The sequence below is a fragment of the Dermacentor andersoni genome, chromosome 1, assembly GCF_023375885.2.
Source record: "Dermacentor andersoni chromosome 1, qqDerAnde1_hic_scaffold, whole genome shotgun sequence".
Taxonomy (NCBI): domain Eukaryota; kingdom Metazoa; phylum Arthropoda; class Arachnida; order Ixodida; family Ixodidae; genus Dermacentor; species Dermacentor andersoni.
The window spans coordinates 120,147,933-120,174,057 of NC_092814.1; the positions used below are offsets into that span (position 1 = coordinate 120,147,933).

The following is a 26,125-nucleotide window of genomic DNA, read 5'->3' on the forward strand; positions in this document are numbered from 1 at the left end:
CGCCCCCATCGAAATGCGGCCGCCGTGGCCGGGATTCGATCCCGCGACCTCGTGCTCAGCAGCCCAACACCATAGCCACTGAGCAACCACGGCAGGTCTGTGCAAGATTGTTGCATAACCTTTCGCTCATAACTTCGTCATAGCTGTGCTGAGTCTGTATTGTGGGATGATTGCTTTTAGTTATGCTTTTAGCTCTTGTGATGCAACAACAGTTCTGTATCAGCTTGGCTTTTTTAAAATAAACTTTGTCACCTGTCATTTTACTGGGCAACTACAAAAACATGAAATCTATGCTGATAGCAATTGTGATTCCTGACAGACCTATTATTTATGGGTTCTACTCTTGCTTTTTAATTGTCGGCGCATGAGACCTTCCAAATAGTTTATATGATACATTTAATGAATAATTAATTAGTTTTATGTCCCTAAGCTAGATTGGGGGTATGGGAAAATGTATCGTAGGGCTCTTCTATTTCCACTGCCTAAGGTTTTTTGTCATTGCCCAAAATTTTGATGCAGGAACCTTTTGGCATCCTGTGGCCAGTATCGAAATGCTATAGGCATTGAGTTACTGTAGTGGAGGAAAATGATGCCCTCAGAAACTAATTCTACAGTTATTTTCTCTGTGGGTTTAATAACACGTTTAGGTGACTGGTGAAGGGCTGGCAGTGCACCTGCGACCCAAGAAGCAGCGGGTGAATGGGGCCAGCCAGCCAGGGGTCACATGGGGGGACAACACGGAGGAGCGCGAGCGACCCATGTCCTGGGAGGGTGAGCTCTCGGATGAGGATGAGGAGGACGACAGTGGTGACCAGACTGTACAACAGCCACCAGCTGCAGCAGCTTCAGGGGTAGTAATTGTGCGACCAGGAAACAGCCCAATGCTGGTGGAGAGGGAGGATGGGACCACCTCGCCTATCAGTCTGACTGTATCTTCAGGCCCAGACTCTAAGGTGGGCATTTTGCGCTTTCTGCAGTATGGCTGTCCTCTCTTCATATGCTGTTTTGACCAAGTTCAACTTTGCATCATTGGTAATTCAGAATGTGGCCATCGTGGATTGGTATTGGACCTTTGACATCATGCTCAATAACCAAGCACCATAGCCAATGTGCATGTGCAAAGTAGTGTAAAGTACTGTAGAAGATGTGCATTGCCTATGTAAATCATTATTATTATAGGTAATTCATTGCTGTGGGTAGCAACAGGGCAGGTGCACTGTTGACTTTCGCTTGTTGAGTGTTGCTGTTCTGTTCTGTTTTGAGATGCTATCCAAGTTATATTGTTGCTCATGTTGTGAGGTTGCATGGTGCTATTAAATCTATGAATTGCCAACTTAAGGTACTTGGCATACAGCATAACAATTCTGCATAGGTTGAAGGCTAACAGCAGCAAAATTTCACTTTGGCTGAATTAGTTATAAATGAGTTGTATAAACATACACAGCCGAACCTCGATATATCGAACACAGATATATCGAATTATTGCATATATCAAACACTTTCTATAACAACTTGATAGTCGCATGCGTTTTTAATTTTTTATTTTGAACGGGGTTGGGTGTAAAATGGATACATCGAACTCTGCCATCCTGGACAATGTGTGCTCTGCTGACAGGCGGCGAGCTTTCCCGCAACGCCCTCAAAGATAGCGATGGCCGTTCCCAACTGCTGCACTCTAGAGCAGCACACATCAAAAGCACCGAGGGCGCCATTTGAACATAGCGGCGTACGTACGTGGCGGCTTGGCTAGTTTGACAACATCAACGATGCATTGCCTTTGCCGCACTGACTCCTCCTCGGTGCTGCGCTCTGCACCAGCCGCGCCTCGCGAGGAATGGCGGTTCGCATCTACAAAGACATGCGACAGCGCGCTCACTGGGCTCACTCATAGTCGCCTTAGCAGGTGCCACTTCATACTTTCTTATTGACAGTGTTTCAAGATGCTTCGGTTGACTGATGTAGAAATCGCAGTGGAAGTAGCGGCCAATCTTGAATATGCTGCCGAGGTTGATCCCACAAACGTTGATGGTGTCCTTCTCCCAACTTCAACTGAGGCTGTAGCTGCTGTGGCCCTTCTTTGCCGCTACTGAGGCGCAATAGAAGGCACCGACCTATCGCTTGTGGATCATTTAGACTATGTTGAGGACACCGTGGTTAGCACGCGGCTGCCAATAAGAAGCAGGCTACACTGCTGTGGTACTTTCAGCCAAAAAAATAAATACTTTGTTGGAAGCTTCAAATTAGTATTTACTGCGCCACGATTGGGGCACAGTTGGGGATCGTTGTTCAGAGAAACTTTCTACGGCTCATGTCAGCGTGGCCTAGGCCAATGGCACGCGTTGCAACCAAATGCACGCTCCAAACAATGATCCCCGATCGCACCCTTGGTTCATTGATTGATTCGTACAAGTTTCTGATGAGTTTTTTGCGTGATTTCATATATCGAATTCTGGCTATATTGAACTGTTTCGCGATCACCGTGCTGTTCAATATATTGAGGTTCGACTGTACTATTGAAGCAGTCTTAGCAAAGCTGAGTTGTCAGTGTTTTTATTTTAAAAAACCTTGAAATAGCACTTTAACACATGACACAAGCACCTGGGCTCGTATTCTGTAACGCTTCGGTTTTCAAAGAATTCTGTTTGGCGGTGGCATCACGTTTGGGTGGCCCGCTGATGTAATGAAAACCAAGAGAAAGGATAGAGGCCAATCAGTGTGCAGGTTTTTCTCTGTACGTGAACGTCGCAAAGCAAGGGAAAATATAGCAAATGATGAGCACTTCCTGGGAAAGAAAAAATAATTTGTTCATGGTATTGATGAGGTTTTCGTTTTTCATTATGAAAGGTGTGGCATACTGGCGGTGAGTGATTTAGCGTATTTTGTTTACTGCGGTTGACCCATTTATGCCGCTAGGTAGGACGTCGTACGCTGTCTTGCCGCTTCCGAGGAACCGTTGCTTGACTACCGCCTTTTCATATGTCATCTTCGAAAATTTCACCCACCCTTTTCTTTGCCGATGGTTGTTATGGCTTCAGCAAAACAAAAACAAAAAATGTGCGGCTGACTGAAGGCTGGGACAAGGCAAAGGTTTGCTCATTGGCCACGCATTGTTGAAAAAAATTGCAATGCGCACAGCACTTTGGCCACAGTATCAATGCTTCTAGTGCATTGCAGCTTCTCGCACAGGTGGCGCACTGTCCCTTTGGAGAACCTTAATTGCCTCCTGAATTCTTCGTCTCCTATCTCAAATGCGCCTTGTCGATGTCGAGGTCGTCATTGTCTCTCACAGACGCTCGCTAAAAGCACTAACACAGGCGCCACAGGGATCATCATCAATGCTGTTTTGCTTGGAACGCTGATCTCACCCATGCACACGGCATGCACAGGCTCTGCACATGGTGCTTCGGATCACACCGAAGCGCCTCGCGCGACTTCACTTCGTAGCAGACGACAAATTTGGTTTCCACACGATTGACATGTGCGTGACGTCGCCATATGCGTGCGTGCCCCGAGGCGTCGGCGTCACCCAGGCGGCGACCAATCACTGCTCACAAAGCAAATTCTTAGGAAACCGAAGTGTTACAGAATACGAGCCCTGGTGGTTAGCAGTTGCGATGCTCATCCTAGAACATCACCTGCTCTGCAGGTGCTGTCTGATCTCTGAGGTCATGCTTAGGAGCTGCTCTCAGTGTACCGGGTTGCGTGTCATTCCCAGTGAGCAGTAATTGCGGTATATGTCTGTGAGAGAGAGAGAAGAGAGTTTTGGTATCAAAAATGTCCATCCTTGTGAGCCTTTCACAGCGCATCCACTCTTATTTCAAACAAAAAAATGCGCAGAAGCTGCATTATATCCATACCTACCAACTTTTACGATTTTATTGTGAAATTCCCGATTTTTATAGCTTGTTTACTATGGTCGTATTGATACCAACAGTTGTATGGTTCTTTATTAGTGGCGAGTTTGGTAATGGGAGCAAAACTCCATTTAAAAGCATGCATATACAGTCTCCCGCAGATATTTAGTGGCTATTTTTTGGATACACTCTTTTATTCTGACCTTCCAGCCATTTACTCATAGAACCAATACATAACGCCAACTAAAATTTCAGCTGCGGTTCTGTGAATATTTCATGAAAAAGTTCACGGACATCTCCATTTGTCTGTGACACAGGCCATTCTTTTTGTGACATTACTATATGAGTTTGCCTGTTCACAGAGTCCCTAGAGAGCGATGTATGGTATGTTTTTCTTTTAACACAAATTTAATTTTAGTATTTTGCACCAGTATTTAGTATGTTCTGTCTTCGACTGAAAATTTCTCATTTGTTAGGGTTGGCAGGTCTGTATATCTGTTCACACTGTCGGAAAGCAGCCTTTTAAGTGGTCAAAAATTTTGTTGCAGTTAGCCTTAAAGATAGTTGCAGGTTGTAATATGGAAGTTTTGGAGATTATGTTAAATGGCCATCCAAAATCAAGAAGAGGGCCGACAGATAGAGTAGCACACTGTGGACAAAAATGGCCAGTAATTTTAGCAGCAAGTAACACACCTATCAAGTGAATTCATGTGATTAGGAAAGCATTTGCAACACATATTGAAATATAGGGAGAGAGAAATTAGTTTGATATATCTATAAAATATTTCGGCATGGTTCTTGAAGAGGCAGCTGTTCAGTGAAAAATATATTTTTTTTGTTTTCATAGAACTTAAACAATAACTCTTATATTGAGCTTCCTGCTCTGGGCCACAAAGGCGGCTGAAAGCATCATTCACCTCTGATGTGATCATTGTGCTCTCTCAGCAGATCTCGTGAAAGGCACCTGGATAAGGCACCAGGTACAGGTAGCGTCCCATTAGTCTGCACTTTGTCTACAACAGGGCATACACCTCAGAGCATAGCAGATATTTGTATAGCCTTGAAGATTGTTGTTATAGAAGAAAAATAAACTGCACTTATGATGACTTGCATTATATCTGTTTACCACAAGGTCTGGGGGTGATGGAGTTGGATATATCCATTTTACATCCGGCCCTGTTCGAAATAAAAAAATTAAAAGTGCTTGCGATTTTTCAGGTGATATAGCAAGTGTTCTATCTACGCAATAATTCGATATATCGAGGTTTGACTGTATGTACTATGTACATTTTTGTTTTGCCTGGTGTGAGTAATTGCAAGTGACGTTGGTCAAGTTTTAAAAGTGCTCTGCAGCACCACTTACCAATGCAGCTTCTTTACTTAGCCCAATGAACCTCTCCTTTTTGCCTTTGCAAGATCCTACGTAGATCAGGCCTGGGGCAGCATGTGTGATGCTTGGCGATACTCAGCCAGTTGTGCACAACCATCTATAATGTTTTTTCCCGACTTTTATCGTTTTCTCTAATTGGCCATAGAAAATGCTCTTCTCAACTCTTCAAACCTCACAGTGGTGGTGCTTCATAATCAATATCCCGTGGCACCATAGAGACAATGGTAAGCTATGAAAGACAAAAAATGTAGGAAGCTATGAACAGGAATGTTGTACAGCCTCTTTGATGTGCGTATTTGATGCTTTCTTTTTCTTCGTCCTAAGTCTTCAACAATGCCTCATCTAGAAGAAAAGTTTGCCTAAATGCCTCAGGCACAAATTTATGTTAAGTATTTCTTTTTTCTTATTCATACTCTCATTCCTAGGGCAATGGCACAAGCGACAAGTGCATTTCTCGTGTGAACCTGCCAGACAAGAGCTCTTCCAACCATGTGATCACATACGTGGCACCTGTCTCGCCTGCACCGTCCACACCTTACGGCAGTGTCACACCGACAGTTGTCCCTGCTTTCCCTGAGCGGCAGCAACACACCCACAACAGCTCCTTTGGTACGTAGTATTTGTATAACTCTTTGTCCACTGTTCCCTTTGTACAGTTGTTCCTTAGGCTCCTGTTACATATTTTTTTTTTTTTTTTTTTTTTAAGTCAAGCTTCCTTGGCCCACCCACTCGAGGATTTGGCATGGCTGCTGCTGCCGGTGGGTCGGTTGGTATCTCACAGGATATATTTGCGCTGGACAGTAAACCCTCATTAATTCAAACTCTAATACAGTAAAACCTCGTTAAACCGTACCCACTTAAACTAGTTTCGTTTTAAAAGTAGTAAAGTCAAATCCCCGACTCAGCGGCCATTGAACATAATGTGTTTTGTATCCGCATAAACCGTACCAGCTTATTGCGTTCGCATCGGTTAAAACGTAGCGTTTCAACTTTTCGTCGGGCAAACATGGCGGTGCGTCGTCTCCATCGGGCGGCCCGGCAGAACAACAAGCCTCAGAGATCGGAACAATGGCCTCCAAGCACCCTGTGCGTTTCCGCGTGAAGCCACATCAACATCAGCATCATTTCGACGCCGTGCCAGAGAGCGTTATGGCGTCGTGCAAGCGAGGACTCGCGTCACGGAGGAAGGAAACTCAAAAGAGGCCCTGACGTCACTCTTTGTGAAGCGAAAGTGAAGCCAGAAGTTGGCGTTGCTCCGCCTATCGGGCCAGCTCTCCTCTCTTGTTTACATTTCTTGCGAAACCACACCGCGCTGCGCGCAACCGTGCTGCTCGGACCCGCGCGCTCCGCAGCAATACTAAGCAATCGTTAGCACGTTAGCATGATTCCGCCAAAGAGGGCAAAATTTCTCGCGGATATTCCTTCGTCCATCGTCATTGCCATGGCACGGTACATTGCGTACAGCGTTGCATGCATGTTCATTTCACGAACTTTAGTTCCTCCTGTCCCACCTGGCCACAGCAACATCCGCTAGAGCACGGTCCAGATAACGCAGCACAACAAAACACAGAGACCAACGCAAACCTGCCCGCACGGTGTAGGAGTTGAGGAGGACGTCGGGATGAAAACTTGGGAGGTTTATTTACATTATTTACAGTGAGAGTCAATTAAATCTTAAACTCACTACGGGCTGGCAACAACTCGGACGCTGCGGCCCGTGGCAAGAAGCTCGAAAGAGATGAATCAAGGAATGCTCTAGGAATGCTCTCTTGCTGCTCCCAGTCTTCGTCTTTTAAGCCCTTCGGTGTCTCGAAGACACGTCATGTTCGGCCAATGGGAGAGCCCGCTCAGGTGACGCCATTTTCGGCCAATCGGCGAGCCCGCTCGGGTGTCGTCATTTTCGGCCAATGGTAGGCGCCCGTGCGATGGTGTCACACCCGGCAGAGAGGGTCGCTGCTCGTGTGTTTGTCCGAGGACTTACTTCTCCCTGCAGTCTTGCCTTGCTGACTTGCAATGCGCCGTCACAATAGGCGGATGGGGGCGACGCTGCCATGTTTTCACGGCGCATTACAGCCGTCTTGCTTCGGGACCCACTTTACCCGCAACAGTGCCAGGCTCTCGCTTCACTTTCGGGAAGATTCAAGCAGTGAATAGCTCCACCTGCGGCACACGAAGTGGGGGCCGATAACTTGTTTGCACGTGCCACGCCTCAGGAATGTGGTATCCGTGCTTCTGCGCTCCTTAATTAGCTGTGGTGCGATTCGATGTGGTCTGGTGAACTCGAAGTAGGCTCAGGAAACGGTCCCGTATCTAACAGCTCGTCCTCGCCCCGGAAGTTTGGAATGGCCGGTGAACTCAATTCGCCGGCCATGAGGAACGCTGAAAGAACCTGCAGGGTACTGGTGTCGAGCCTCGTTTGACGAACTTCGGGATCCTGGGCCCTGGAGAACGTACGTCAAACAAACAAAACAACACAGCACTGCACCACGTGTAAGCGCAGGCTCTTCACCCCTGACTCGCCAGGCTATTACTGAGTCAAAATGAACCCTGATCTTTTTATTTCCCCAATTTTGACAAAGCAGTTCCAACCACCTCCAAACCGCTATCCATTTCTCCCCGAATGCCGACAAGACCAGAGTGTCATTGTTGTAGTAAAACAATGGGTCGTTGCCGTTGCAAACAAACAATGAAAACAGCCAAACATAACTTAAGTGGCCTAACTACTTGAACAGCATGTTTCCAACCTATCACAGTGGCGTACTTATCGCACGTATTGGTGCCACTGAACAGTCTGGTCAACTTCACAAGTACGTAATCACAAGCGCGCTAGCCTTGTGGTCACTAATCAGAACGCGTACTTGCGTCATAGGCAAACGTTCCATCACGCTTACTCACGTGTCTTTCTCTAGTCCATACAGGACACGTACCTTAAACGAGAACTTAATTTGCGTAACCTACACACTCCGCAAAACCCTTTTAAAAAAATGCGTCTCCTAATTACTAGTTCTACGCGCGCTCACTAAAGAAGTCGGAATACGGCTGCCCTCAACACACACTAGCAACCCAGTCATAAATCTGCTTCCTTCCGTCCACACAGGACACGCGCTAAAGGAACTAAGAATGCTTCTCAGTGCAAATCATGCACTCACTGAAAATCTACGCGGTTAACCTTAGAAAATAAAAAAACGCTTATAAAGAAAAAGAAGGTTAACTAAAACACACGCGCGTTACGATAGGCCTCTCACCGATAACCTTGACTCTCAGGTTACTCACACACAAAGAAAAGAAAGCCTATCTACTTATTAATGAACACCTCGCGATACTACATGTTTACAAAAAAACTCATCTTTCAAATCTCGAGCTTCTCTAACAAAAACATAAACAAAGCTCATACTTTACATACTGAAAGAAACTTAAATCGCGAAACTTATCCGATGCTCAAAAAATAAAACAAAACAGAACGTCTTACTTCTACGGAAGCTCTTTTGGTCTCCCGTTCCAAATGCTTACGCCTGACTCATACTTTGAGCCGTACCCGAGGTGGTCGCGGTCCGAAAGCTACTCTGGCTACCGAGGAACAACAAAAGGGGTGACTCACTATCAGCTCCTCCAAGACGTTGCAGTCCCCTGCCAATTGGCGTCCTGGCGCCCCGCTTTCATCACGACCTCGATTGTTCGCGTCGCTACTCCCCACCTGGTCTCGTCTTGCCACCTTGCGCTTCTTTGTACTACACGCTGAGCTTCGAAAAAAACGACGGAACGACGAGGAATTTAACTGCCCCATGCCCTTTGTCCGCGTCCGTGCAGAACATGTTTCTCGGTCTCCTTTTGACCGGTGGCTCGAAAGTGTTGAATGCGTCAACATCGTCAACGACGACCGCACCTTTCTTTTCCTCGCGCCCTGCCCTTTTGGGTCTCTCGCCGTCTTTGGTGGCGCTACATTAGTCACCGCATTCCTAGCTTTACGGCGCTTTTTCTTTGAATTCCTTTTTCTGCCGCTCTCTTGCGCCTCGTGCTGGCCGTTACACATTTCGTCGGCCCGGATCGGTCTCTTACCCGCACAGTCTGAGTGATTTACATTTAAATCTACTCTCACTTTGCCTCGACTGGTTGACAGCTCAACCGACTCTTGAACAATGCAGCAGGCTTTACTCGAGTTATGCAACTCGCACTCTTGCGAACTGCCCTCTACTGCATTGCCCAGGTCACGCTGTAAATCGACACACAGCCCGTCGGTATCGATCGCTGTCTCACGCGCACAGTCCGAATGATTAATAACTGAATCATTCCTATCTAGGCTATCTAGACTGGCGGAGAGCTGCACCGATCCCTGAACAATGCAGTTGTCTTCTCTTGAGCTACGTAGCTCGTAATCCTGAGAACTACCCTCAACTGCATCGTCCAGCTGGCACTTCACTTCGGCACGCAGATCTGACCTGACATGGGTGCTCGCGTCTGTCGGGTCAGCAGTACCCTGTACTTCGCTAACTACCTCGCTAACGTTACATGCGATGCATACGCGTGATGACTGTGCCAATTCATTCACAGCTGGCCTAGCTGTCTCTACAGTGCTCTGTTGGCACAGCACCTCGTCGCTCTCCCTGCGGCCTTTAACGGCCTCTGTTGCCACTAAGGCATCGTTAGCAGCTAGTCCTTTCCGTTCACCTATGAATGAGCAGCCAATCTCACAGGCACTACTCTTCTCGTTGGCTTTTGGCGAAAATCCGCTAGATACTTCCTCATTGTTTTCTCTGTACTGTCTACAGAATTTTCAGACAGGCGTTGCCTTTGTTCCTTTAACTGCTGAAAATATTGTATCTCTTTTTCCAATGCTGCTATCTCTTTCTCGTGCTTTTGCTTACGTTCGTGACTCTCACGCTTACGTTCACGACGCTCACGCTCCCGTGGTTCTTGTATCACCTCCCAAGCAATCTTAATGCTTTCATCATCATTGCCACTATCTTGAATTGCCTTTATGAGAGCTGGCTTTTTCATCTGTTTGTCCGCCTCAACTCCCAAATCGTCGCACACCAACAACAAGTCTAACCACGTCAACCTTCTAAGATCCATGGCAGCTGCCCCAACTGGTGGTTAGAACCGTTTTCCTAAATAATTTTTGCAAAGACACAATGCAACAAATTCCCTATTCCCAGAACTATCAAAATAAACACACAATATTTGAAGTCTGGCGAATCAAAAGGAAAAAAACCACGCGCTCACTTACGGTTGCAGCACCCTGCCATCTGGTTCATTCGTCCGCTGTTCCTGGTTCCTCAGGACTCCCTGGGTCGAAGGCTCGCTCTTCTTCGCTACTCCCAGTTTCTTAGGACCTCTCTCGATGAAGGCTCTCTCTTCTTCGCTCTTCCCGGTCCTCGCAACTCCTTTGGACGAAGGCTCTTTTTCGCTGTTCCGGGTTCCTCAGGATTTCTCTCGACGAAGGTTGATTCGTAGCGCTGCCACCAGTTGTTGCATTTGGAGGCGATCCCACCGCTGCCACCAGTTGTAGGAGTTGAGGAGGGAGGACGTCGGGATGAAAACTTAGGAGGTTTATTTACATTATTTACAGTGAGAGTCAATTAACAGTCTTAAACTCATTACCGGCCGGCAGCAACTCGGACGCTGCGGCCCGTGGCAAGAAGCTCGAAAGAGATGAATCAAGGAATGCTCTAGGAATGCTCTCTTGCTGCTCCCGGTTTGCGTCTTTTAAGCCCTTCGGTGTCTCGAAGACACGTCACGTTTGGCCAATGGGAGAGCCCGCTCAGGTGACGCCATTTCGGCCAATCGGTGAGCCCGCTCGGGTGTCGTCATTTTTGGCCAATGGTAGGCATCCGTCCAATGGTGTCACACCCGGCGGAGAGGGTCGCTGCTCGTGTGTTTTTCCGAGGGCTTACTTCTCCCTGCGGTCTTGCCTTGCTGACTTGCAATGCGCCGTCACAATAGGCGGATGGGGGCGACGCTGCCAGGTTTTCACGGCGGATTACAGCCGTCTTGCTTCGGGACCCACTTTACCCGCAACAGTGCCAGGCTCTCGCTTCACTTTCGGGAAGAGTCAAGCAGTGAATAGCTCCACCTGCGGCACACGAAGTGGGGGCCGCCAACTTGTTTGCACGTGCCGCGCCTCAGGAATGTGGTATCCGTGCTTCTGCGCTCCTTAATTAGCTGTGGTGCGATTCGATGTGGTCTGGTGAACTCGAAGTAGGCTCAGGAAACGGTCCCGTATCTAACAACGGCGCTTTTGCCACGGTACGAAACCTACGGAACAACACGTGTGAGCGCACAGTACAATAACAAAGCCGCCATTGTGGCCCGAAAGGCGGGGCCACTACAGCAAAGAAATAAAAAAACAGCAATACAAAGGAGAACCTACTACGTCATTTCCTCCACACTTTTCTCCTAGCGCGCGGAGGGGGTAGGGCCTCTCCTCAGTTTTCTTCCTCCATGACTCGCGTCATTCCGAAGCTCGGATAAGAAAGACGCTGGGTGCTCAGCATAGAAGAAAAATTAGACATCGTCCGTGCTATCGAACGTGACACGAAGAAGTCGGCGCTGGCATGCGACAAGGATCTGCTGTTGACTACGGTGTATGGCATTTAGAATGCGAAGAAGTTGCTTGGCAGCCCTGCTGCGACCACGAAGACATGTCGGCTACGAGGTTCGACTTTTCGCCATCGTTGCCTCTGTTTTTGTCGAAGTGTCGCCTAGCTACAGTGATAAGGACGACACGGAAAGTGACAGCACGGGCGATTCAGGCCCGACAGTGGCAGAAGCTACGCGTTACGTCAGCCTAATGAGTGCAATCGTCGCGACGAGAACACGGGTGCGATAACGTAACTCTATTCCAAACGAAAAGTATTCCAAACTCCGGCACCCAGCAATGAAAATGCGCCCCCTGGACTTCTGCAGCACTACTGCGCGCGTGCACGGAGAATACGTAACGCCAACGAGGAATCTGCCATGCGAGTGTTTGCCGAGAAGAGGGGGCTGGCTGAAAAGCTGGCACGCAGCTTCAGTAAGTTTGAGGGCGCCGCGGCATCGAACGAAAATAACACTTTTGTTGCGCGAAGTGAATAAATACTGCATGTTTCTTTCCCCTTTCATCGCACTCTCTCTGAGTTCCGTTTTCGACAGGTAAGTGGGCGATCTCATGCTATTTCGGTTAAACAGTACTACCGTTTAGTACGTAGTTTTTCCGAGCTCCGGCCAACTACGTTTTAACGAGGTTTCACTGTATCTCGAAATATCGGTTAAGTCGAAATTTCTTTCCCACTTTGGTTTCAACCCACTTGTGTTTTGCCTCTTTTGCACCGGACTCTGGATATCTTGAAATCTCGACTTCAAAAATAGCTGGAAAGAGGCAATAGGGTAGAATCGGCAGTGTCGCTTGCGCTCGGTTTTTACCTGGCAGCAGCTCGCTAGCCAAGCCAGACACCGTGCCGGGCCGTGCTCTCCACTTGTCTTTCCCCCTTCCTTTTATCTATCACCACTCTTGTGCGCTTATTTGGCTGCTCGCAGCCACTTTATTACAGCCTCATGGCAATGGTGAGCTTGGAGTCGAGTCTTTCTTTGCTCCTGTCATTTAGAATGCTGTCCTTCCTACATCAATGGGATCACAGCGTGCGTGTAGTAATCCTGACCTTGGGCAAGATGATCGGCACTTTTGAGTAGGCGCAATCAGCCCACGCGCTGTGCCCCAAAAAAGCCAGCCCGCAAGCCCACAGCATTTGAGCCAGCTTGCAGCTTGATAAGGATAATTGCTTCATGCTCGCGCAATGGTGAGGTATAAATGGCATGTCAGTCGTGGGCATTTGCTAAAGACGTGACAGTTGTGCTCTTTTGTAGTTTCGGTTTTCGAGGATAAATTGTCTGGAATTTATCAAGATGCAGAAAGTAGCAGCAGCTTCAGCTTTCTGGATGTCTGAAAATGTTACTCTCGGATGACTGGCTTAGGTGATCCTTAGGATTAATTGCCTGGTCTGTGCCAAGCATGCTGTCTTGGCACACTGTCAGTAACGCCGATGCCTGTAGACGCTGACGTGTCCGGTGCTAATGCATGCTAAAATGACAGAAAATATCACTAGGCGTATTTTGGAAAGGCTCCGTTTGGTCTGTGCGTGGCCAGAGGATTTCTAATTTTGTGATTTTGTTTTCTTGAAACTCTGCTTATCTCAATATTATTTATGGTATTTACAGCTTTGAGTTTTAACCCTTTGAAGGTTTTTGCCGTACATGTACGGCGGCAGTTTTCTGTCCCGCAAGGTCTTTGCCGTACGGGTACGGTTTCGGCCCTCCATTTGAAATTTCGCGCCATAATGACGATGCGTGCTTACTGGGAGGTCTGTCACCTCTTAGGACTTACAAGAAGCATATGAAATTTGGGCTACCTTCTTGGGGAGATAAACAGAACTGATTCTAGCTTCAGCGCGTCGTGCAGACTGCGGCTACACCCTTTTTGCGGTTTCGGTTTTGCCGCGTGATCGCAACGGAGGCGCGCGAAACGTCATTTTTCTCTTTGTCGGCACTCTCTTGCAGAGGTGGTGGAGGTTGATTTCTATCTTGATTGGCGCTGCTCTTAGCATGTTTATAAGCGCCGCTCGCAAGGTATTCTTGCTCTCAGCGGCAATGTGCTTTCGCGGTTTCGGTTCCTCCACGTGATCGCAACGGAGGCGTGCGAAACGTGATTTTTCTCTTTGTCGGCACGCTATCGCAGAGGTGGCAGAAGTTGATTTCTATCTTGATTGACGCTGCTCTTAGCTTGTTTATCACCGCCGCTCACGGGATACTCTCGCTCTCTGCGGCAACGCGCTTACGCGAGAGGGTGCCTCAGACCTCTGCCCAAGGCAGCCGCATGGAGAGAAGATGTCATGTGTGCGCCAACACAACTCGTCACTTCAAGAGAAGAACATACACGCATTTTAGGTGCGCTGACTGCAATAAGGCGCTGTGCGGAGACCCGTGTTTCAAGGGGTACCACACTCTGAAATACTATTGAACATTTTGCAGTTCTGAGTGATGCCGACACCCAAATACTATTCCTAATTTTTTTTTACTATTTATTCCCGACTTTATACATCTTGTACATTCAAGATCCGCAATAAAGTAATTTGACCACCTTGGAAAGTTTTTTTCGAAATAATTCGACCCTCAAAGGGTTAATGGGCCTACTGCATATATAGAACCTTACGTGTGTGCCAGATGCAAGCTTCAGCAAACGAGATTATACTAGCCCTGTATAGTACTGACTGACAATGTAATGCAGGGGAGCACACCTTTCTGCAAAATCAATCAAGGAATTGTGACATAAAACCCGTGCATATTATTTTGCTCATAAGCATCTCTAAAGCACACCAATCAAGTTCTTTTTCTTTTTTTCCAAGTTTGAAGTTCTTTATTGATCACATGAAGATATGTACATTGGGTATGGTATAAAGGTGCGGCCCTATAACTCTCGTAGAAGTTGTGAAGGAGGCCCCTATGTTATTTGCTGTTATATAAATGCTAGAGTGCGTGAGAAAAAAGAACAATGTGTGAGACGGTGCAAATATGGTACATACTCATTGAGCAAGTGACGCGAGCATAAAAGAGCGAAGGTTAGTTTTGTTCCTGATAAATGGCTGTTGTGCTGTTAAACCTGTTGGTAATTTATTCCAGAGCTGCGATACAGCATGCAAGAATGTAAATGAATCATATTTTGATAATTTTGATATTTGGTATTATGATAATTAATTTTTACAAAATGACATAGTATAATTTTGTGCATGATTTTGTAAAACAAGACGAGAATGTGGTAATCAATGCAGTGTTTCACGGGTAGTATATTAAATAATGGGTACACAAATGTGATTGAGTCCGATTTAGGAAGAGAATAGCCCAAAGCGCTGTATTTTGTGCTGCAATAATTAGCAATAAAGTGGTGGGGTACGTGAGTCCGTATATGGTAATAGCATGCGTAATATGCGAACGTATAAAACTGACAAAGAGTGCGGAGTGTGTTTGAAGGAAAAATGTAACATAGTTTGTACAGTATTGAGATTTTTTATATGTAGATGGTTAGTGTAGTTTCATGGATATGTTTATGCCATTTTAGTTGACTGTCAAGGTAGACGCCTAAAAATTTAATCTCATTAACCCTTTGCAAAAAGGAGTTGTTGAAGTTTAATGATTTAGTGTTTATTAGTCAAATGTTTTTTGCTGCAAAAACTATATAGTTACTTTTCTTTGTGTTTGATTGAAGCCAGTTAGTTTCAGCAGAACATTATTGCCTTTTTGTCGGAAAAAGAATTCGATGGACGTTTAAGCTTTGCGTTTAAGAGTGGGACGCGATAGCATTCAAAGATCCCTGGAAACGCTTGCTGTGAACGCTATGCACGAAGGCATGCTTTGTGGTGGAACCACGGCGTCTTAAGTGGGCCGCGATGCGGCGGAGGCAAGCGCCAGTTGGAGTTATTGTAAGGAACCGGGCACGCCGCTCTGTGGCCCCCAAGATGTCCATCGTGCTGATGCGTGCAAAATGGCGGCGCCGTGGCCGGTCTGTCAATGCCGTGGTAGGTTTACATGTGTGAAGGGGTTTCTTTGAGTTTTTGTGTAACAGAATTGTTTTCTCGTATAGTCAAATTACAATCCGAGAGCTATCATGTCTGTAGGTCGTAGTTTACGATTTTTCTACATATTTTAGCTTGAGAAATTCAATTAGTTCAGTCAATTCCTTGCATCATATAGAAGCCCTGGGTATATGTGGTTCGAAAATCTTTTTGTCGATGCGACATCTCGCGCCGACACTGGACGCCGGACTTCCTGCGACACAGGCTCCTTAAAGGGACACTAAAGTGAAAAATGATTTCTTCTGCATCAGTAAATTACCATTCTGCAACACCGAAAACACCACTCTTACAACGAGAAGACGTTTGGTAAGCCACAAAAAGCGCAAGAACGAATTACGGGTGGCGACGCCTACTTAAGTTCCGACACCTGGAGGCTGTGACGTCTTGGATTTTGATGGCATCTTCTAGGGCCTACTAATTGTATGTAGCGGTACAGATTGACTACATTGTGTTCTGAAGGAACCAAATATTAAACATGACAAGTTTCGGGAACCTTTATTCAGCCAACGCGGCCCAAATACGAAAACATACTTTGGAATCCCTGACATCACGCTGACGTACCGGCGCTGGGGTGTTGGCGCGAAATTCAAATAGTGATACTTGGACCTTCATTTTCTCGTCTAATAATCAAACTATTTTTTTTAAATGACTGCCTGCAGGGTTCTCAAACAATGCTTTATTAGTCTAAACTGATTTGTTGTTTCGCTTTAGTGTCCCTTTAATGCTATCGCGTTAATATTGGTATCATCCGCATATAAAATACAATCTTCTGAGAGATAGTCTGGTAAATTGCTGATGTATGCTACAAAAAGAAAAGGGCCTAATATGCATCCCTGAGGAATTCCACTGTTATCATTTGGGATGACAACATATTGTTAACCACTACCTACTGCTGCCCGTTTCTCAAATGTGTGCTAATTAGGTTTAAGGGGGCTCCACTAATACCATACTTTTCAAGTTTCTTTAGTAAAGTCGAACCCACTTATAACGATACCGGTTTTAACAATATATCGCTTATAACAATGAGAAGCTGCTGCATCGTCAACTTTTGTATGTTTTTCATTGTGAAATAACCTGCTTACTACAATGCCCCGATGCAGCATTATCAGTTATAACGATGAAGTCTGGCTGCTGAGTATCCGAGCCGAAAGGCCGAAAGGTGGTGAAATACAAGATCCTTGGGAAAAAATAAAAAAAAAACAAGAAATTCTAGCTGCTACATGATGGGCCGCTGCTCCAACAGCTGCCTCGTGCTCATTTTCCAGCCATCTCTGCACGGCTCTCTCCCGTCGCCCTTCCACCCCTCCGAACACAAATTGGCTGCACCCATAGCTCTACGCTGCCCAACTTTCGAAACACGACTGGACCGCACCAACTGCACCGCATGCAGATTGCTCGCTGGCTCCTTATTCATCCTGTACTCCCCCCTCCAACTCCCTGCTGGCGCTAAGCCATGCTCCCGGAAGGGTTGCAGAAGATGGTGCTAGCCTTCCTTCCTTCAAGAACCACTTCTCGCGTTCGTCATAGTTGGTTGCGTTTAAGTCATTCTTGGCCACGTGGTCTCTCAGCCTCGCTTGTCTCGCCGCCGAAACGGAAGATGGCTGATCCGCCCGCTGATCATCGGCAATGCACGACGTTGCCGGTGAAAAGAATTGCGTGGCTATAGATTTGGAAACTAAGCGCTTCTAACTGATGAGACGATCGTCGCAAACATGCTTACATCAGATAGTGACGGCGACAACGGCAGCGATGGTGCGTAGGGCAGGCTGCCTCAACATTGTCCTCACAGAAGGCCTGGCAGATGATTCAGTCCCTCCAGGGCTTCATTTTCATGAGGAACCTTTCGATGCACTACGTGGAGCACTTGGATGCCTTGGAGAAGGGTGTCGGCAAGCTTCGCGTATAGCATGCAAGGCTGACAGACATCGGCCTTTCTCATGCAAGCCAGTGGGAAGTACGGGGCGAGATGCTTGTGGTGATCTCTCCTCGGCATTTCTTCTGTATTTCTCAAGCTGACACACTGCCGCGGCAGCCTTCTTGCAATTTTTAAAAGGCCCCTTTCGGGGCCACCAAAGCGATGCCTCGGCGGTGCTCACATATTGCTTGCCACCCGTGACATCTCTTTGCAGTTGTTATAGCACTGCCATTCTTTAACGCCGACAGCCGCGGCTTGTCACACGCAATTGGAGCACCCAGGAAGCAGTTAAACGAGTGAACACAACTGGCAGCTGGATGGAGGAAATGGATGGAGGATGAAGAGGGGCACAGGCCTCCCTGCCATTATAGTTTTCTCACATCAGCTCTGCCATCCCCCTATTTTGATTTTTTCATGTGACCTGGCTATAACAATGGAATTTTCGTGGCACTTGAATATTGTTATAAGTGGTTCCGACTGTAATATGTTGTGGTTCACAAGATCAAAACCCTTGGTTAGGTACATGAAAATACCCATGGCTAATCATTTCCTTTATAAGTTTATTTTAGTCTTTTTCCCCAATGTTCACACTGTCTCAGTCGACTTTCTTTTTATATATCCATATTGCTCTTTAGCTTAAATGTGCGCTGTCAAAAACTTATCCAATCGGGCTAGCACTACTTTCTGAAAAACCTTAGAAAACGGGGACAATATGGATGGTAATCAGTAATTGGACGTGTTCATCTTATCCCCTTTCTTAAACACTGGACAACCTTGGAAATTTTTAGTAGTGTTGAAAACGACCCTGAAGTGAACATTTGGTTTATATGTGATAGGGGTTTGCATTTAATAATCAAACAATGTTTTAGCAGTGATACAGATACCAACTCTAGACTGGTTGATGAAGTATTTCTTAAAGAGAGGATTATGTTTTTGACCTCATGAGGGTGAGTAGGCTTAAGAAAGAGAGCCCTAGAAGGGTTAGTTGTTGTGACTGTGTCTGATTGTGATGTATGCGAGTTATTTACAATTAAATTATTTGTCATTGTTGTGAAGTAACTGTTGAAGCTTTCAGCAATAATACAAGGATCACTTACTATCCTGTCACTTACCAAGATTCCACACATACTGTTTGTATTGCATATGTTTGGGGCAGTACTTATCACTTTCCATGTAGCTTTTGAGTCGCCATGTGCTTGTTTAATTTTAGCATGAAAATAATCTCACTTGGAAACCATGATTAGGCTTTCAAGCTTTTTCTTGTATGTCCTGTACTTGTTTCCTATACATGTTATCTTTGTGATGTATTGACTTTAGAGTGCCAGCTGTTAGTCACTCTTTTGATGGAATAGTGTGTGATATTCAATGGCTTCTTTGATTTACTTTACATGGTTTGATTAGATTTGGCCATTGGGTATATGTCATTGTGCAAGTACTCATTTTTGGCCAGACCTCCAGAATGGGTATTTGCCTGTGTGACACAAGAGGTATACATTTTCTTTCTCTCATTTCTTCTTCTTTTTTTTAAGTTATACACAATTTTTAAAGATCGCCTGTGGCAGAATGCATAATTGTAGTCCTCGGGCTGGATTACTCAAAGCGGCAGACATTAGTTGCATAAGTTGCATTAATTGCACAACAAAAAAATCTAATTACCTTTTAAATTAGTCAGTTTACAGCACATATTACAATGAACTTACGAGTCAAAGCTGGCGAAGATGGCATGGGTTTCAAGATATGCACGACTAAAGTTGCGATAAAAATGCACTAGTGTTCCACTTGCCTTCTTTAGCAATATGCCGTTTTATGCATTGAAGCACAAAAATCTCTGGAACTCCCATGTTTTTTGTTGCACACTTTGGGAATAAATGTCTTCGAGACTGTTGTTATCCTGATAATTCATTCCAAGTGGATATGCCTTGTGAACTCGCCTGCTACAATTACTAAATTGCAATATGTGCCGGGAAGTAAATAATAGGAGTGTTCGAATATGAAATTTTTTAATCGAATTCAATTTGAATATTTAACAAAGGCGACCTTCGAATGTCAGATATTCCATATTTCTGAAAAAGGGAAGCGAAAAGTTCTGTTGAGTCTGTTCACCATTAAAAGGCTTGTTTAAATATTTTAATAATACTTTGACAAACTCATGTCAGGTCAACTGAGAAGCTTGTTAGTAAGAAACAAAGGAAAGTATGATCATATCTGGGGCACGATGACAAGGACAGTTAAAAAGAGAACTAGCATGTCACCAGATGCATGTAGTATTGTGGAGTGATTGTTCAGAGCTTAGCACAATACTACAGCACGGTGCCATCTTTTTGAAGGTATCCGAACATGGCAAGATTGGGCCTAATTATAAATTACTTTGTCTGAATACAAACAAATTCAAAGGCTGTGCAAGGCAAGACACGCCTCCTCAACGGGTGGGAACTATTGTGCATAAGTGACCTTTGTGTGTTTGTTCAGGAACTGCATTGTCTGTGCAACAACCATGGTTCTCCTGAAGCAGAATCATTCAGATGAGTTTCCATTTGCATCTGTCTTTCTTCGATAGACTGCAAGAACTGTTTTTCCTTATAGCATTCGAGCGAAACAAATAGTCAGACCTCAGTATTACGCAGGTGTACTTGCAGGGTAAAACTTTGTTAAATTGCATATTTTGTTCATCCTCATCGTCAGCCTGTTTTATGTCAACTGCAGGACAAAGGCCTCTCCCTGCGATCTCCAATTACCCCTGTCCTGCGCCAACCGATTCCAACTAGCGCCTGCGAATTTCCTAATTTCATCGCTCCACCTAGTCTTCTGTCGTCCACGATTGCGTTTCTTTTCTCTTGGCACCCATTCTGTAACCCTAATGGTCCAACGGTTATCTAACCTGTGCATTACATGACCGGCCCAGCTTCATTTTTTTTCTCTTATTGTCAGTTAGAATACAGGCTGTACCCGTTTGCTCTCTGATCCAAACCGCTCTCTTTCTGTCTCGTTAACGTTATGCTTAGCATACTTCGTTCCATCGCTCTTTGCGCGGTCCTTAACTTGTTCTCAAGCTTCTTTGTCAGTCTCCAAGTTCTGCCCCATATGTAAGCACCGTTAAAATGCACTGGTTGTACACCTTCCTTTACAATGATAATGGTAAGCTTCCAGTCAGGAGCTGACAATGTCTGCCGTATGCGATCCAACCCATTTTTCTTCTTCTATGAATTTCCTTCTCATGATCAGGGTTCCCTGTGATTAATTGACCTAGGTAAACATACTCCTTCACAGACTCTAGAGGCCGACTGGCGATCCTGAACTCATGTACCTTTGCTTGGCTATTTATCATTATCTTTGTCTTTTGCATATTAATCTTCAATCCCACTCTTACACTCACTCTGTTAAGGTGCTCAAGCATTTGTTGTAACTCGTCTGTATTGTTGCTGATTAGAACAATGTCATTGGCAAACCGAAGGTTGCTGAGATATTCGCCGTCGACCTTTACTCCTAAGCCTTCCCAGTTTAATAGCTTGAATACTTCTTCCAAGCACACAGTGAATAGCATCGGAGAGATTGTGTCTTCCTGTCTGACCCCTCTCTTTATAGGTATCTTCCTGTTTTTCTTGTGTAGAATTAAGGTAGCTGTAGAACCTCTGTAGATATTTTCCAAGGTATTTATGTAAGCGTTCCTTACTCCTTGATTACGTAATGCTGCTATGACTGTTGGTATCTCTACTGAGTCAAATGCCTTTTCGTAATCTATGAAAGCCATATAGAGAGGCTTATTATACTCTGCGGATTTCTCAATAACCTGATTAACGACATGAATGTGATCCATTGTAGAGTATCCCTTCCTGAAGCCAGCCTGTTCCCTGGGTTGACTAAAGTTCACTGTTGCCCTTATTCTATTGGAGATTATTTTGGTAAATGTTTTATATAATACTAGGAGTAAGCTAATGGGCCTATAATTTTTTGGTTTTTTAACGTCTCCCTTTTTGTGGATTAGTATGTTTGCATTCTTCCAGTTTTCTGGGACCCTTGCAGTCGATAGACACTTTGTATAAACAGCTGCCAGTTTTCCAAGCATTATGTCTCCTCCATCTTTGATTAAATCGACTGTTATTTCATCTTCTCCTGCCGCGCTTCCTCGTTTCATGTCTTGCAAAGCCCTTCGGACCTCATCGCTAGTTATAGAAGGAGTTTCTGTATACTGTTCATTACTGTTTCTAATTGAGGTATCCTGACTCCTCTGGGTACTGTACAGGTCAGTGTAGAATTCTTCCGCTGCTTTTACTATATCTTCCAGATTGCTGATGATATTACCCTGCTTATCTTTTAGTGCATACATCTTGGTTTGTCCTATTCCAAGTTTCTTTCTCACTGATTTCAGGCTGCATCCATTTTTTATGGCTTCTTCAATCTTTCTCACGTTACAGTTTCGAATATCACTTATTTTCACCTTGTTAATCAGTTTTGACAGTTCCGCAAATTCTATCTTATCTTTTGAGTTGGACACTTTCATATTTTTTTTCGTTTCTTTATTAGGTCCTTTGTTACTTGGGAGAGCTTGCCTACTGGTTGCCTTGGTGCCTTGCCTCCCACTTCAAATGCTGCCTCTAAAGCCAACCTAGTAACGGTTTCATTCATTAGCTCTGTCATCATCATCTCTCTATTCTAAGGCTGCATATTTGTTTGCAAGTATCAGCCTGAATTTGTCTGCTTTTACCCTTACTGCCTCTAGGTTGACCTGTTTCTTCTTGACTGATTTTGCTCTTTCTCTCTTTGAATTGAGGTGATTCGTAGTCCTCACTAACCTATGATCACTGAACTTTACCCTACCTATCACTTCAACGTCCTGCACTATGCTGGGATCAGCAGAAAGTATGAAGTCAATTTAATTTCTTGTTTCACCATTAGGGCTTTTCCAGGTCCACTTTCTGTTGCTACGCTTCCTCAAAAAGGTGTTTGTTATTCGAAGCTTATTCCTTTCTGCGAATTGTACCAGCATCTCTCCTTGAGTGTTCGTAGAATTCGTGCCGTAGTTGCCAATTGCTTGTTCACCATCCCACTTTTTCCCCACTTTTGCATTGAAGTCGCCCATTACTACAGTATATTGAGTTTGCACTTTTCTCATTGCTAATTCAACATCTTCATAAAACTGATCTTCCTTATCATCGGGACTGGATGTCAGAGTGTAGGCTTGTACTACCTTTAATCGATATCTCTTATTAAGTTTGATTACGACTACAGCTACCCTCTCATTAATGCTGTAGAATTCATCAATGTTGTCCGCTATGTCCTTATGGATTGGGAATCGTATTCCTTATTGCTTATCTAGAGGACCTCTATAGCAGAGGACATGTCTGTTATTCAGCAATGTACAAGCCTCACCAGTTCTAATCTTACTAAGGCCGATGATATCCCAAACAATGTCTGATAGTTCCTCAAAGAGTCCCGCTAAGCTAGCCTCACTTGAGAGAGTTTAGGTGTTAAACGTTGCAAGGCTCAGTTTCCATTGGCGGCCTGATCGGACGCAGAGATTCTTAGTAACCTCTGCTGCGTTACAGGTCTGACTGCCGCCTTGGTCAGGTGTTCCGTAGCTGCTGGGGACTGAGGGCCATTGGGTAATTGAGTGAGCCATGTGGGAGGGGGTGTCCGAATACTGCACCAGGGAAGCCAATTCCTGTTCTGGTGAGGGAGTGTCTTGTTAAAGCTTAGTGGGCCTTCCTAATTTGGTTGTACCTGGATTAGTATAGCCTCACTCGCTCTCGGCATCTTTTGCCAGTGACAGGCATCACTCCAAGCCTTCAGATATTGTGCCTTTGTTACTTTGAGATTTTAACACTTTGAGGGTCAATGCTGCGAATATACGGCACCATCTATATGTTTGAAAAACGCGCCCATTTATTTATTTCCAGCAAGTGTTGCCAGCATGCGTGGATACAATGAATTTTTTTTCTGCTCCGCAGTCTCTTAGTTTTCATTCCATGTTTTTATTTACACTGGCCTTTCAGCAACCGCTCACACATCCGTGCATGCGAGGGTGCTCAGCGGTCAGTTTTGGTTTTGTCTCGCGGGCTGTTTTTGTTGTTTCTGTTGTGTGTTCCTAAATACTAATGTCTGTCTGGTTTCTAATCTTTTAAATTATCACCACTAGATGCTCGCTCGTCTGTTGCTCCTAGGGGTGCAATTACATCTGTTCACAGGCGGGTGCTAGTATATACAAACGGTGCTTCCATGCCTGCATTTCTTTTCTCGAGACTCAGCTCTTATTGCCCCTCTTTGGCGACTGAACAAAGGATTACTGCATGTTTCTGACGCATTTGGTTTTCCTTACGGGCGCACAGCCATATAGTTTTCTTGAGTGCACTCGCAGACATGGTTCGATTACACTATGGGCGTGCACACTGGTTGCTCTGCTGTAAGTGAATTCAGCGGTGATTCTTCCGATTCGGACTACTGCCGAAGTGCCGAATCAGAACATATCTATTTCAGTGTATCTACATTTTTATTCTTACTATAAGTATCTATGGAAGCCCTGTATTCATGAATAAACAATGGATATTTACCTATGGAAATAATTGTTGTGTCACTTTATGGGCACGCTAAAAAAATTAAGGTAATTTTTTTTTAATAAGTCAGTCTGAAGATTTTAAATTTACAATAAAAAAATTTGACCCTGGGGGTTGCATTTGGCAAGAAAAACATGACCCTAAAAGGGTTAAAATTTTAGCAGTAAAAGCAACTTCACAACTTTCCAGAGCTTCCTGGCGGATAGTATCTTGTCAATAGGCATTTATACTCAAATCGCAAAAAGGTCGGGCCGTAATAGTGTGGTTATAAGTGGCAGCGCGTGCAGTGTAGATCGCTCCGAGAGCAATGCATTGACGTGGTTCATGGCGTTCAAGATTTGTGAGTGTTGCGTCGCCGTAAATCTTGGACGCCATGGCTGACCGCATTTAGTTCCTGCAGCAGGCACCCACAAATCACAAACAGAGTGTGAAAAGATACGGATATTTATCCTTAGCAAGGGGGAAAATAAAGTCCATTTCACCAAGACGAAGCATTGATGGCAGTAGCTAAGAGACAACTACACAAAGTAAGGTTTCTAGTTTTAAAAAATGATAAAACTGTTTTATCATTGTCACACGTGCTCAGGCAAACATGAACAGACCTAACTCTATGACCACAATTTCACTGTGACGCCAGTAAAAGCTTCCCATTCCCTCCTTGTCTTGGAAACTTGAGATTACACGACCACCGACACTAAACCCATGTGAGAACACAATGCGCATCAAGGCACCAACTGTCTCATCTCTGCCTTTGCACTTGCCATGGAGAAATTACCTCAAGATACGGTGCATGGCTCGCATATGGATGTGCATGAGGAGGAGAGGGCAGGTTGGCACACGTTCCTGACTCTCCCTCCAGGGTGTGGTTGATCACGTTACGGCACACTCCCTCCCCATCCCCTTTGCGCCCAAGGAATCCTCGGCTCTGGCTCTCCTGTTTCTCGGAGCCATGCGGCCTCCGCAAGTTGTTTACCAACCCGAGAAAAGACTCAGTGTGTTTCCTGCTTTGGCCAACATTTTTATAGTTTTTTGCTAGGTTTACTATCCATACAGGCTCTAAATACATGCTTGAAATGGCTGAAAACTTCGTTAGACCAAATCCGTGTCACGAAATTATTTCACTAAATCACGAAAAGAAATACATGGTTTTCAATGGAATCAAGATCAGCAAATGAAAATATAGTTTTTTTCCACCGCGAATTTCGTTAAATTGAGGTTCATTGTATATCGAATTTTGACTGTCTTCGACAACTTCGAATAGTGAATTCTCCTATCAAATAGCCTTTTCTATTTGATTTGTATTTGAAATTTCAAATATTCACACACCCCGGATAATTACTTATAGGGGCCCTGAAACACGCCTCGGGCTTGGTGAAAAAACACAGTCCGCGGATAGCATACACTGCTGCGAACATCTCAGCCAAATTTCGCAGCTGTGCGCGGCACGTCGATCTTGCAAGCAGAATGCCAAGTCACCTTTTACTGAAACGCCCTTTTTTCAACAAAAGCTTATACCTCCCTCTTTTCTGGACACTATTTCGTAATATAGCAGATTACCATACATGGCTGCTATAGGCATATAGCCGACATCAATCAAAAATGGTGTTTGGATCAATGCGCTTCTTCCTATTGTTACTGTGTATATTTATTGACACAGTTCAATAAACAGGCTGAAATAAGTGAAAACCTGCTTTCTAATTTTGAGAATAATTACATACCTCTGGAAGAAGCCAAATATTGCCTGCTCACACTCGGTCGCGGCCGCCTGTGTATGAATGAAACTTTGGTCACCCTGCTTATCGCTGTCATAGCTCTCGGGT

At 45.0% G+C, this 26,125-nt stretch overlaps 1 protein-coding gene across 1 annotated transcript in view; it reads left to right on the top strand.

Moving 5' to 3' along the window:
- Hr39 (Nuclear hormone receptor FTZ-F1 beta) overlaps positions 1–26,125 on the top strand; it is a 155,437-nt gene that overhangs the window by 35,219 nt on the left and 94,093 nt on the right. The window contains exons 3-4 of the mRNA XM_050193716.3: positions 648–953; positions 5,670–5,853. Coding sequence (XP_050049673.1) covers positions 648–953; positions 5,670–5,853 — 490 coding nt within the window. The remainder of the gene's footprint in view (positions 1–647; positions 954–5,669; positions 5,854–26,125) is intronic.